This window comes from Parasteatoda tepidariorum, chromosome 3 (genome assembly GCF_043381705.1).
Source record: "Parasteatoda tepidariorum isolate YZ-2023 chromosome 3, CAS_Ptep_4.0, whole genome shotgun sequence".
NCBI lineage: Eukaryota > Metazoa > Arthropoda > Arachnida > Araneae > Theridiidae > Parasteatoda > Parasteatoda tepidariorum.
This window is the reverse complement of record NC_092206.1, coordinates 92,345,369-92,360,382: the sequence shown is the minus strand read 5'-3', so window position 1 is coordinate 92,360,382 and position 15,014 is coordinate 92,345,369. Positions and strand designations below refer to the sequence as shown.

The following is a 15,014-nucleotide window of genomic DNA, read 5'->3' as shown; positions in this document are numbered from 1 at the left end:
GGCCCACAAAACTTATATCTAGTCGTGCCTAATTAAAAAAATTAATAATTTGCTTTTCTTTTATATTTTCATGCTTTTTAAATAAATGCTTTATATTCTTCACTGACTGTTAAATGTTTATCCTTAATTTTTTTCCTGTCTGTTTAACAGGACCAGTCATAAATGAAGAACCAATGGACTATGAAGAGGAAAATACTGATGATAAGCGAAATGCTAAAGACAAAACTGAAAGTGAAACTGACAGTAAGTCTGAAAGTTCTACAGATAGCGAATCTGAAAGCAACACAGATAGTAAAAGTGAAGGTATGTGATTCACATGATAATAAAATATTCTCTTTGAAAATTAAAAATAATAATGATATCGAGTACATATAAGGATTTTTATTTTACGTTTTATAATTTTATTCATGAGGTGATTGATCAAACTCTCAACCTCTTAGCTAATCTTATAATTAGTTTTTATATTATCACTGCATTAAAAATGAGGTTTTATAAAAGATGATTCTTATTTTTCATATTTGTTTTTAAAAATTTGCCTTTTTTGTAATGCAGGGGTTTTGTTAGCAGTGGGCATTATTTTTATATCGTGTTACATAATATTATGTATTGATAAGAAGGACAATTATTACATTGATAAATACAATTATTGCAAAAATATGCATGACATATTTCTTATCATTTAAAAACTAAATTATTATTTCATTTAATCTTTTTTCTATAAATAAAAATCATTATTATAATTGTTGATCTTTTTATTCCTAAACCTAGACTAGAGTTAAGGATGAAATCTATTTTAAAAGATTCCTTCTACGCCTGCCTAACACATTAGCATAAAGATCTAAAACTGTAACATGGTTGCTAAATGTTTTTTTTTTTCATTAAAATGTGTTATTATTTTTTATACTTTCTTTTCCATAAGCACATTTAAGAAGAAGGAGCCTTGGTAATAATTTAAAAATGCTTATTGTCCATTACATGGATTTCTCGCCTTTCCTTAGAGAAAATTATTCTAATGTCTACATGTCACTTGCATTTTTGATTCCATGATGGTAAGAGATTTTCTGTGGGGCCATTTTCTAAATTTAATTATTTTATTGTTAAAAAATTTATTTTCTGAAGCGTTATGTCATTACGATTGCAGCTCTTTATTAGCAAAAATAAACTATTTTCTTTTATTATTAAATCCAATCTATGTCTTCATAAGAATAGTTTTTTTATTTATTTTTTGTCTTCATTATTGTCTGAAGAGGCGATTGAATAACAATTCTCTTCAGTGATTGCTTGCAATGAATTATTTTTAATCATATCATAATCAACATCTACAAAATTAATAATCTACTAATTCTTCCCGTTGTCACCTACTTCAATATTTTTCTCCACGAGCATTATGGATTTTTTCCACAGTTTCTAATTTATATGTTGCCTAAAGTCCCTGGAATTTAATGTATTTATCTAATTTTTGTAGGTGGGATATTTGAATTTATATAGTGATCCATAATGTCCAAATGAACAACTTTTAACTTTCCCTTTATTTTTTCAAATTTAAATCTCTTAATTTCAATAACAAATAAATGCCACTTTTGTTTACTTGATTAACCAAATAGAATAAAAATTAATAATAATCCGAATAAATAAATATTTCTGAAACAAAAATAATATATTGAAAATATTTTGTTTTGAACATATACGATTACGAGTACTTTGAAAATAAAATTTTAAAAAATATTGGGTTAATTAATTTAGCAATATATAGTAACATTCTTATTTTCATTTTGAAAACAAATACTATTTTTCTGATTAACAGTAATTTCTACATTTTTATAAACTTAGGTTTTTAATCTTAATGCACTTAAATATTTAGAAATGTATTATATTGTTTGAAAATAATAATTTAAGGAATATCACTTCGTCTTTTAATATTTTAAAAGGAAGCATATTTTAGAATTGCATAGTTACAACTAAACTGATAAACGAAAGCATTGTCATAGATAAATGCATGCAATGTAAAGTCACAGTCTAAAAACTAAACTAAACTCAGTGGCGTGTAGCCCATAGAGGGCCGTGCCCACCACAGTTTTCTTGGGCTCTAGGGTGCAGGAGCAGAAGTTCCGGTCAGGTGGTCAGCCGACCGCGGAACCCCCAGTGTTTAGTTCCCAAGCATGCTTGGTACTCATTTATCAACCCACTGAAGGGATGAAAGGCTGAGAAAGTCACAGTCACTCATGGGTATTTGAACTGAAAAGTACCGAAAAAAAATTTAATGAAAAGAACATGCAATTTTTTGTGAGAGTTGTTACAAATTGCTCTTTTATAATTCGAACATTTCAATTAAATTTGTCTTCACAATTAAAACATCATCTCATTCTCTATTTAACATTTTAACTAAAGATAGGGGAACTTTAAAATAACCATCAATTAATTCTTAAAAAAACTCTCATACTTTGTTTGTTTTCACATTTGAATTACAGTTGTCTTTACATTAAAACTGTTTAAATGTAAAAATGGTTAATAATTTTCAACTCTAAAAATAAAAAGTTTGTGTTATTCCTTATAATTAATTTTATTTTTAAGCTTCTAGTCAGAGTTCAGAGGAAGAAAATGAAGAATCAGGAGATGATGGATCAGCTGATGAATCATCTGGTAAATACGAATTGAACTAAATATGAAACTAAGCAGATTTTTACTGCATATACCTTACTTTTACTGCTAATACTTTACAATATAATTTACTTTTACTGCTGATACTTTACAATATACTTTACTTTTTGATTTTAACATCATTATTAGTGTGAGTATGTTCAGATTTACTAAATCAGCTTACGGTTTAGTTTTAAAAGCATTTCAAATATATATTTATAATGAACTTTTGTAAATTCTTTTTTTTTTTCATTATTTTTCACTACAATTATTTATTAAATTTGCGTTTAATTACAAATTGTAGATTTAAATTTAAGCAGTTTTCTTTTGTCCTTGCTAACTGCAGGCTAACACAAGATATGGATTCTACCATCCCCCAAAATAAATATTAAAACATTTTTTTTACACATTAATCTTATATATTGATTATGGGGAAGTACTGATTAATAATTTTATGTGTCTTTTATTTCTTTTTTTTTAGCTCTTCCCTTTTTTTTTTTACTAAATGTAAAATGTGTTTGTTTGTAAAAAATCAATATTTTACTATATCTTTTAATGTTTCTTATGGTAATCGATTCTTACTTTCTCCCTCAACAAAACTAGGGTGTCTTCTTTAAAGGTGCTCCTAATCTTTCCTGTTTTTGTTTTTTTTCTTCACTAAACTTAGTATATATCATGCTGTTTGCTTTTAATAACTTAAGCATGTAAATTGTTTAACTTTAGTTGCCCATTTTGGTTTCTTTGCTGTCAAATTCTATATTTTATCTATCTTATTATTGATTTAAGAATTCTTGAATTTTTATGTTATATTAACTGTATAGAGCTCTTGATTAGCTGTTGCGAATGTGTGATAATTACATAAAAAATAAATGCTGTAACCTCAAACCTATGTCTCTAAAATTGTTACAAGCCAAACATAAAAGAATAAAATTCCATCTTAAATCCAAGTCAATCATTTTTGTGGAAAAAAATTTTCTTCGGATTTCTGCATACCATGACTTACAGTTATGGAATAACACCTTTGAGTAATTACTGTTCGATTCTCAATTTGTGAGAATTCTATCACTTTTACAACAGTTAATGAATTTTTACTTATTTTTAAAAATTTCAATGTTACAGTATTGTGACACTCAAATATCAAATCATTGCTATGCTTATTATAATCTAAAATACAATACCATCTCTTATGGCTCTGATAACCAGTGACTACTATTCTTAACTTCTAGTATTTATTACTTCTAGTACTTCTAGCTCTATTACCGTGTTAGTAAAAAAAACACAACTGTTTTACTAAGCTTAAAATAACATTGTGCCTTGATAAAAATATTTTAAACGATCTTTTGTTCATAAAAATTATGCAATATATTTTTTAATAAATTTATCTTAAGCCTATACTGTGTTCTGAAAACTATTATGGAATGTCAAAAACTTCACTTATCAAAAATAGGGATTTAAAAGTAAAATTTCTATTTTCTAGATTCTTCGTCTTCTGATGCAGAAGAAAAGGCAAAGGTAAATGAAGATAACAAATCAAGTAAAAATGATGTTCCTGCAAAAGTGGAACCAGTCATAAAAATGAAAGAAATATTTTCTACTTATCTGCCTGCCATTCAAGGTTGTAGGAGTGTTGATGAATTTAATAGTTTAACTCGCATTGAAGAAGGAACATATGGCGTTGTGTATCGTGCAACAGAAAAGGCAACAGGTTAGTCTCATTAACAACAGGTCACTCAACAGTAAATATACATATACAATCGAACCTCAACATTACAAACTCGAAGGGAGGTGGTAAAATTTTTGAGAGGCCGAAAATCAGACATTTTAAGAGAATATCAAAACTTTTCAAAATAATAATTGTACACATATTTAATTTTTTAAAAAAATTTGATTTCAAACACTGTCAATACCTTTGCTTTTTCATAAGTTTATCATCTTCCTTTTTCTGATAAATCTCAAGATGCCTTAACCTTTTTCAATATTTCTAATTCTGTCCAATTACTTTATACTGAAACATTTTCCACAGTAACTACTTCCTCATGAATATCAGTTTCTTTTTTCTTATTATTATTCATTAGATTAGTAAGTTTTTACCTATTTTATAATTCCTATTTTCTTTCTTATATTTTTATCTATTTTCACATCTTGCATATCTACTTCTTTAGGAATGTATAATTTCAGCAAAATTTTTTTTTTGTCTATTAGGGTTTGAGAAGTGTTTCACAAAATAGTACAAGAAAAGTTTTTAGAAGTATTGAAATTTAAAAAAGCATTGTAAATTTTTCAAAAAATCAGGGAAGAAAAGCATTGGTGATTTAAGTATTTCATGAAATTGAGGATCACCATGAAATGTATCTAGCTAAGAGGTTTTTTTTCTTCTATTGGCAACATATCTAACGCCCTGGGAATTCTTCTTTCGTGTTTTCAAGAAAGTTTATGATATTGAGATTTGGCTGTATTACTTTTTTGAAGCTTTTGCTTGTCCATGGCATATTGTATCACAGATTTTAACATTGAATGACATTTTAATTACTTGTTCTAGAAAAGTAAAGAATGTCAGTTTATGTGGTATTATTTGTGCTCTCTTCTTAGCTTAATTTTTTCTAAACATTTTCTTTTTTTAGGTGAAGTTGTAGCCTTAAAACGGTTAAAAATGGAAAAGGAAAAAGAAGGATTTCCTATCACTTCACTGAGAGAAATAAACACCTTGCTAAAAGCACAGCATCAAAATATTGTATCTGTCCGTGTAAGTTTTTATATTTAATCAGATCTAAATTCTTTCTGTCTGTCTTAAATCATGTATAGACATGAAAATATTGATAAGAAAAGTTTTAAAACAAACTCCTAATCCTTGTTTTTTTTTAACTTTTCATTTAGCTCAAAATAATAGATAAATATTTATCTTAATCTATGACAACACAAAATTCATAAATATTTTTCAATATTGTTACCCTTCCTTGGCGTTTTTTGAGGAAGCAAATTTAAATACATAGTTCCTTTCTTCGTGACTTGTAACTTAGACCAGTACTCTTTTTATTGCTACAGATCGATCAACATTTGATAATTTTACCCTCTGAGGGGAGAGGAACGTTGACTTTTTAATGTTTTAAATTATTTTGATTTAATATTTTTAATATAATTGCGTTTAAACATTCCTTCAAAATAAAATACAGTTACATGCATAGTATTCGTGTGGCTTTAGGTGATGTCTCTCAGTTAACCTCTCGTTCATAGAAAGTAAATACACAGTAAATAATAATGTCCCTTGAGTTTCCCAGTACCATGTGATTCACAGATTGAAGGTTGGAGACCTACATTTCAGCCATCGCAAGCATTTTAACCTCTTATTATTTCATGACCTATTTCTCTGTTTCTAAATAAAAAATATTTACTACTATCATTTTAAATTTTCTTTCATGAGCCTCTGATATTAATAATAAACTTTAAAAGTTTTACCGGATTTCAATTTAATTTTTATATAATTTTATTTATTTTTCACGTTGCAGAATTTCAGTCTTTGAATTTTTTTAAAAATCTTTTACTAATTTTCTAGCTAAATACCTGTACTTTTTTAACCCAAAGCTACTGAGCTGTTGCTCTCAGGACAGAAATTTGATCCCCAGTGATAGTGTAAAGCCCATTCAGGCTTCAGGCCAATTGTTCTCGAAAATAAAGGTGGTCACTGTGCAAACTGACCACATTGCCACCACCATGACTGCTGGTCACGAAATTGTGGATCCTTAACCTCCATGACCTATCTGGTCCTCAACAAGCAGCTGTGTGACTGCTTTACTCCATTTTAAAATATATATGGAAATTAAATTCCTTTCAAAATAAAAGAATTGAATTGATTTTTAATAGACTTTCCTCTTTTTATATATTTTTTAATTTAACTTTAACAACTATTTGATGTTCAGTTTTTTTATCCCTCCAGGAAATAGTTGTTGGTAGCAACATTGACAGAATATACATAGTCATGGATTATGTTGAACATGACCTGAAAAGCTTAATGAGAACTATGAAGGAACCTTTCAAAATTGGTAAATTGCTTTTTTAATGTTTTCTATTGTAAAGCTTTCAGGCCATTCCACAAGGAGAACTGGAAAATACAAGAATATTAAAAAATCATCTAAAATAACATGAAATTTTGATAGGAAAAAACAGGAAATTTTATTTCCTATTTTTGCCTTTTAAAAAAAGCAGACTTCTCAAAGTGCAATCTATGAGATATTTAAAGATGATAATTCTGTTATATTATTTCATTTATTATAGTATTATATGTTTTATGTTAAGCTGTTATTTCTCTAAATTTTTCTAGCAGTTAAAACTTGCATTGTTATCCTAATATAGCTCACAAGAGCACAGTGAATATGTATTTCTTCTTAATATATTGTGTATATGTTTTACTTAATAACTTAGTTCCCTCTAAAACTTGGTTGCTTTATGCAAGACAAACTGGTTGTTTCTGACATTACTCAATAGAGAAGTACAGTTTGAGAAAATTTCATTAATACAAATTTTTCAAGTAGAAATACAATTAAAGGATTGAAAAACAATGTCACTGCAAAAGAATTAAAAAACATCTTGACAAGGTCAAAACAATAACATGTGTAAATATTTTTTTAGTTAAGCCAAAAAATCGTAATATAGTCAATACAACTATAAAGAATTAATATATTAATTCTATATTAAAATATATTTTAATTCTTTATCTATAAAACCGGAAATATAGTTCAGTTATTTCATAGAATAACTTAGATATTTCATGAAATAATTAGACAAGACAATTATAGATGAAAAATGTCATACTTAACCTAGTTTTTCAATGAAATAACTAATGAGATACTGTTAAAGTGAAAAAAGCAATTGAAATAACTAATGATAGACTGTTAAAATGAAAAAAACAATGTCTAAGTTATTTTATAAATCAATTGATCATGAATAGCTAAAATCTCTCAAAAATACATTTCACTCCTATTGCGGATGATTAATTGATATATAATAAGGAAAAGCAGATGATATAATTTATTATTATTGCTCATATTAATATCTACTTCTAAAAGCTTAAGAATGAAGTGTACACACACACACATCATTGAAAAGCAATTTCTATAAGCAGTTCAAAACTGACTAAAAGCAGCTTGAACTGGTTCAAAGAACTATCAAGTGCCATATTTCATACTTAAATGATCAAGTAATCGTTATTCTATTGAATACCTAGTTAAATCGGTAGAATTCAATAATTTTATATACTTCAACTAACTTGTCTAATTAATTCAAGAAATACCTAGTTCTTCTATGAAATAAAGGATTTCACACTTTAACGGTAACATCTATACATTAAAGTATCAATGTGATTTATTTATTTATCGCATTTCACTCAGCTCCTGATATATTTAATTATCAATTCTTTAAGAATGTTATAAACAACTAGAAATATATTCGAATCAATTTTAGCAGCAAATTTGACTTGATTAAATCATTATTTTTTCAAGAAAATCTTCGAAGATTGGAAAATTTGTTAATCGTCTAAATTTAATTAATTTGTTTAATAAAATTTTATCAACAATGTTGATCATTAAATAATTTAAAAGAATTACGTTGCGATTTCCAGATTGAACAGTTTATACTTGAATCTTTAACATTTTTTTTCTGTTTGCTTGTAGGACAATTTTTAAATTTTATTAGAATTACCAACATTGTCACGATATTTTGCCATGATATGATCTTGCGATATTTTGCCATCATATGACCTTATGATAATTTATCACAATATTTTTGTAGAAATAAAATTCTGTTTCATGATATTTTACCTATCATAGACTCTAGTTTACAATATTTTAAAAGTACTACCTTTATTTCCTTGTTTTTTTAGTGATTATATTTTTACATTGACACAATGTTATAAAAAAAATTTTATTGTGATAAGCAATATAAAAATCTATACGGTTTTATTTCGCCAAAAATTTAAAATTTTGAAGCATAAATTTCCACTGTTTTTATTCCATTTTTTCTGCCATTATTTATAATTATATTTTCGATTGCAAAAATATATTATCATCTAAAACTATTTTTTGAATAATAAATTTTTAAAAAAAATTTATGTTATTTCCATTGTTTTCAAAGAAGTGGTCATAAATTTGCTCTTGTATAGGTATTAGAAATATTGTTAGTTGTTTTTTATTGATACTGTGACAGCCAGCTATAAAATAACTATATTTTAAAATCAAAGCATGCAATAACCATTCAGTGTTCAACATTTCCATATATGAGTGTTTCTATGCAATTTTAATCCTGATGATGTGCCCCGACTCCTCAGAAATTTTTTTGCAACATTTATACTACGCCCTGTATCACATTTATTTTTTATTTGTTTTAAAGTAATTTTTTTCACAATAAAGAATCATGTGCCCCAGGAGGGTTCATAACTTTTTTTGTGTCCCTCCTATGATTTTTGACACATTTGACAGGCTATAGTGTGTGAGTAGAATCATCAGGTATTATTTATATTGGTATGAAATTTTTCCCAACTGTGGCGAACTGAGAAAAATTTATAATTTGGTATATTTCTGATGAGAAATTATTTGTAAAATGTTTTAAGTTTGACCCCAATAGCTCAATTAGCATATTTTTCTAAGAGCTTAAACAATATAACTAATCTGTGCACACACATAAAAATGTGATTTAAAATTTAAAGCATAGTTTAGGTGAAAATCAAATATTTTCCAAATTGCTGTGATCAGAAATAAACTGAAATTTAAGCTTCTTCTGCTTGCTAAAGGTCCTACAAATTTTGTCTTTTTTTTAGAAGTTAAGATCATAAAAAAAATTTCAGGACTGTTGCAATGGCTGGAAATCTTGTTTAAGTGTAGGTAACGCAGTACTGAGTTCAAAGATTCTTCCTGAAATTAAAATTATTTAAACAGAATTATTTCATTCATTGAGGATTTAATATTTTGAAAGAAATCCATAAATTTTAATTATATTTTTATGTGTATTTTGAAAAAATGTTTTTCTTTTCAATTATGTTATTTTTAATGTATGTATCTACTTATTTCCTTACACCAAAATGTGTAGACGAAGTAAAATCTTTGATACTTCAGCTTTTGAGAGCAGTTGCCCATCTCCATGACAACTGGATACTCCATCGAGATCTGAAACCTTCTAATTTGTTGTTGAGTCATAAAGGAACTCTGAAGGTAATTTTCCCCCTTCTGTAGTTGTGCTACGTAACCAATGTATTGTAGTTGTGCTATAAAACAGGGTTGCCACTTCATAGGGAAAACCTGGAAAATACAGGGAATTAAAAAATCACCTAAAATAACGGGGAAAATCCGGGAAATTTTGTTTCATATTTTCATCTTTTAAAAAATGGTGATTACGCAAAGCAGGATGTTTAAAGATATTTCAGCTATAATAAACTATTTAATTTACTATGGCATTATTTAAGTATGTTCAGCTGTTCTTTTTTTTCCAGCAATTAAAACTAGTATAGTTAGCCCAATATAGCTCACACAAGGGCACAGTAATTGTGTTTCCTCTTAATATATTAAGTATTATATGTATATATATAATATTGAAATTTTTTTCCAGATATGAGTGACAACCCTGTATAATTTAAATATTTATAAAGTAATCATTTTTTTACTTCACCCAAAACATTTGTAAAGTATTTCATCATAATGAATGAATATGGGTCTGGATTTTAAAAAAACTAACATTTTCAAAAATCTTTATCTTTATTTTCTAGGATTTAGCAAGCAAAATCCTAGAAAAATGTAATTACAATCTAGAAAATGATCGATCTTCTAGCAACCATTGAGATTGAAGTTAAATAGTTTTAGCAATTACAATGTTGCTCTTTGTGAAAATTCTACATTGTCATGAAAGTACTAAATATGTATTCTTGTATATATTAAAAAAAAAGTTTAAGCACAATTGAATTTTATTTACCGGAATCAGTCATTTTTGACAATTCATCGATTTTATTAGCTTTGATTGCTATTCAATAGTTTCTTACTTTTCTTTCTATTTATTTATATTTTTCTTTTGTTGAAAATTTCATTCAATTGATATTCATGTTTTAAAAACAAATACATTTGTATAAACATTAATTTAAAGAAGACTTTAATCTCATTTAGGTTGGTGACTTTGGTCTTGCAAGGGAGTATGGATCTCCTTTGAAATCATACACACCCGTAGTTGTCACTCTATGGTACAGGGCACCTGAGTTACTTCTGGGGGCAAAAGTAAGTTCTAATTTACTTATTTAATAACATGGTAACTATATCTATTATCTTTTTTATCTCAGTTATTTATCTTATGCTTATGATATTGAAAGTAGTTCAGAACGCACGTTTTATATAGTTCTTTAGCATTCAAAAATGTTTTTAGAATTTTTGCTTGGTGCTGAATGCTCTTTTATAAACCTTGGATCATTAAACCCCACATACATTTCAGTTCTCATAGTTATTATATGTTACCTTTATGTTCATTATCTTAAATATTGGCTCTTTTAGCTGTTAATTTTCAGCCTTCTGTGTATTGTATTAATTATTGATTGTCATAATAGTTATTAATTACTTTTCTCTGTAGTGCCAGAATTATCCCAAAGTTGAAGGAATGCTAAAAGAATTTCAAGATAAGTTCATAACGAAATATGCTGTAAAAAGTAGAAAAATGTATTCTAAGATAGTACTCTAAAAAGTAGAGTTATGAAACATAAAAATAACTGCTAATAAATATAAGTGTAACGATAGTTGACTACAAGTCTAAATACAATAATGATGATTTTATTTTTAAAAGTGAGACAAAAATAATTACGCATTATATAGAAAATAATTGGTTTACAATAAACTTACATTGGGATTTTTTTTTTTTTTAATTCATTTTCAATTTCGTAAAATATTCAAGGTAACAAGGTTTTTAGAAGAAACTCTTCTACATAGGAATTCAAATTAACGTTATGTGGATATTTAATGCCAAGAGGAAAAATAGTTTTTTAATATAACAAAGTTTTCGAGACATCGAGAGTATACTGTACTTATCTTTTTTAGAATTATCTTAATTATCTGTATTCAGGGTAATTTTCTCTTTCTACTTTTATCGGTATATTTTCTGCACATGGTGGATTTCATTATTTCTAAATTTCAAACAAAAATTTACTTTTTTTTTTCTAATTTTCAAATTCAAAAGTACGCATTTGAACATCCTGTAAATAAAAAATGATTAAAGGCCTTTTACTAGCATTCTCAAGATTATAAAATTATGTGTATTATTTTTAACAGTCAGTTGTCTTCTTGTAAACATAAATGTAATAGTCTGCAAAGAGACTTGGGCCATTAAATTTTTTCTATCTCTTTTCCTCCTTTGACTGTTTAAGTGAGTGAAAAATGAATCATTTTTATTTCATTTATTATTATAAATATATTAAAGTAATATCACATTACTCTCAACATGGAAAAGAAAAAATCCAGTAGACTATGAAATAATATAACATTTTTGATAACTGTTGTATAATATACTAAATAATTTACAATTTGGGATTTTGAGTGATTTTTATTGTCATCAAAATACAAAAACTTTATTACGCTAATAATTATAAATGGGTAATATTTTCCATTTATGATTGACATTAAATGAACTAAAATTTGATAAGTTTTTTATTATGTAAACTCAAAATTTTATTTTTACTCAAAATTGTTATTATATTAACAAAAAATTTTGAATGGTAAAACAAATAATTTATTATTGATAATTTCATAGTCTACTATTATTGATATTTAAAAAGGGAGTTTTAAACAAAAATAAATTAAACATTTCAGAAAAAAAGCATTAAACTGATTAATATTATTGAACTTGCTTCACTATGTATTAGTAATATTTATTTAAATATTCAAACAAGCAAATTATGAAAAAATTCAATTTCAGGATTATTATTTTTTATGAAACTTACTTAATTTTTGGGAATTATCTAAAATGTACTAAATCCAGGAGAATTTCTATTAAACCAGTAGGCTAGAAGAAACTGGCAAATCCAGTAGAGTTGGCAGCTATTCATTTCAGGAAGAAAAATATTGGACTTTTTCAGGTATATCAGGTGAATTTCAATGGAAGTCCATACCATATTTTATCTATACCATGCAATTTTTCACCAGAAAACTTTTATTTTCTTTTTATTAGAATGTGAGATATTAGATTTTCGTGAATAAAAACATACAATAGAATGAGAACATGAAAAAGTTTCTCTAAAAGCTGAATTTTATAATATAGTTGTAATACTTATTAGAATTAATTAACCTGAATCTCAATAACTGATTGCTGTAACTAACAATTCTAAGACTGGGTTTTTTCCAGGTTTAATATAGGAATATTCCATGTTTTTTTGTAAAACTTTCCCTGACAATTCCAGGTTTTCTCTGTTCTACCTGAACTCTGGGAGCTCTGTTAGAATTGCATGTATAAATATAAAAACTAAAATAAACTATAATATTTTCATGTTCAAAATTCTCCGGCTAGATGATTTTATTTTGATTAAAATAATTTTTAATAGATATAGTTAAAAAAATTTATAATTAATAAACGTTCAATTGCATTAACAAAATGTTCGTTATAGGTCGATACGAATGTTAGGAGATCTTAAAACATAATAAAATTATAGGAAGTAGGCTGTTTCTCTGAATGGAATTTTGTCTTTATTGTCATTTGGAAAATATATCTGCAAATGACCTAGTTCTTAACAATAGAAGTGAGTCTGGTTTAAAAGTGGTTGACCCTACAAAAAGGAAAGAAAAAAAAAAGCAATATAATAATAAGATTAACAGAAGGCTCTAAGAAAACTGCAGCTCATTTTGCAGTGGAGTTATGCAAAGAAAGAATTGTAAATATAAGTCACAGTATTGTTATAATACCCTTAATACCTAATACCCTTAATAAAGGCATTAATTGGTACAGAAAAAAAGTGGCTAGGTTACAGTTTATCTTCTTAGACCACTTGAAATGGACTAGAACTAAAAAAAATATGTTTTCTGATAAATACAAAATCAATTCATTTAAGAGGGATACCAAAAAGTATGTTCTAAGTCTAGGAAGAAAAAATGTATTATTAAATTCTGAGTGACAAGCATGGTAAAGGCAGTGTTAGGGTTTTGAATGTCTTTAAGATTTCAACTTGTATTTACTAAAAATAATTTGAATTAAGTTAAAATTACAGTCTAGCCGGTGGCTTTTGAATACAAAAGTATAGTTCATTTTAGTTTTTGTGTTTTTAGATCTTTTTTACAAATTATAATCAATAAGTAAGAATGTGATATTATTTTGAATTAGGTTATAATGATAAATAATATAAAAAGTATTTGTTTCACACTCATAACCAAAAGTTAAATGTTATATATTTGCCACAGACCTCTGTGTATGTAGCAACAGATACGCATCTCAATTTCATTAAAATGTTATCTTTTAGAAATATTCCACAGCTATTGATATGTGGTCAGTTGGGTGCATTTTTGCAGAACTACTTACACTGAAACCACTTTTTCCCGGTGAATCTGAGATGGACCAACTCAAACGAGTATTTAAAGTAAGTGTTTTTTCAATGATTAGAAATAAGAATATTTAATAATATTAAATAATATTTAATATTTAAGAATATTTATTCATATTATTTTGCAATCCATGTGTTTGTTAACAGTTAATCACTACCTACTTTTAATTTAATTTATTTTCTAGTTAAAAATTTGTATAATTTGTCTATTGTTCATTATAGGAGCTTGGTACTCCAAGTGAAAAAATATGGCCCGGTTTTAATGAACTTCCTTTGGTGAAGAAATTGGCTTTTGCTAACTATCCATACAACAGGCTAAAACACAGTCTTCCCTCCACTCTGAGCAATGCTGGATTTGATCTTATTAATAAGTAGGTTTAAATTTTTTTATAATTATGTAATAAGTTTTAAAGAAAAAACTAAACACGGTGTTCATCACAAGAAACTATACTTTTTTTTCATTTCTTTTTTTATATAATTTCTTTTGTATTATGAATTATACAAAGAACAAATCACTTTTATTAACTTTTGATCTATGGTTCAAATTTTTGCATGTGAAATATAACATAAAATATGTCAGTTGTTAAAAATGGTTAATGATAACAAAACTTACTTTTTTAGAGCATATTTTCTTATTAAAATATATGCATATGGGTTAATTCTACAAGCCTACTCAGCTTCAAATTTATAAGTAGCTGCTTGTTTGGCGAGTAAAAGCAGCCAGTGTGTGATTCTGGCTGCATTTCAGAAATTTAAATTAAATAAAAACAACACTTGAAAACTACTTTACGGAAATGATAGTTAAAAGAAATGCTAACATAAATATTAAAACCTTGGT

At 26.6% G+C, this 15,014-nt stretch overlaps 1 protein-coding gene across 1 annotated transcript in view; it reads left to right on the top strand.

Moving 5' to 3' along the window:
• Positions 1 to 15,014, top strand: part of LOC107442691 (cyclin-dependent kinase 11B) — a 29,213-nt gene that overhangs the window by 11,343 nt on the left and 2,856 nt on the right. The window contains exons 7-15 of the mRNA XM_021147368.3: positions 151 to 303; positions 2,572 to 2,640; positions 4,115 to 4,342; positions 5,259 to 5,380; positions 6,569 to 6,674; positions 9,712 to 9,833; positions 10,776 to 10,883; positions 14,096 to 14,212; positions 14,399 to 14,547. Of these exons, the coding sequence (XP_021003027.2) occupies positions 151 to 303; positions 2,572 to 2,640; positions 4,115 to 4,342; positions 5,259 to 5,380; positions 6,569 to 6,674; positions 9,712 to 9,833; positions 10,776 to 10,883; positions 14,096 to 14,212; positions 14,399 to 14,547 (1,174 nt within the window). The remainder of the gene's footprint in view (positions 1 to 150; positions 304 to 2,571; positions 2,641 to 4,114; positions 4,343 to 5,258; positions 5,381 to 6,568; positions 6,675 to 9,711; positions 9,834 to 10,775; positions 10,884 to 14,095; positions 14,213 to 14,398; positions 14,548 to 15,014) is intronic.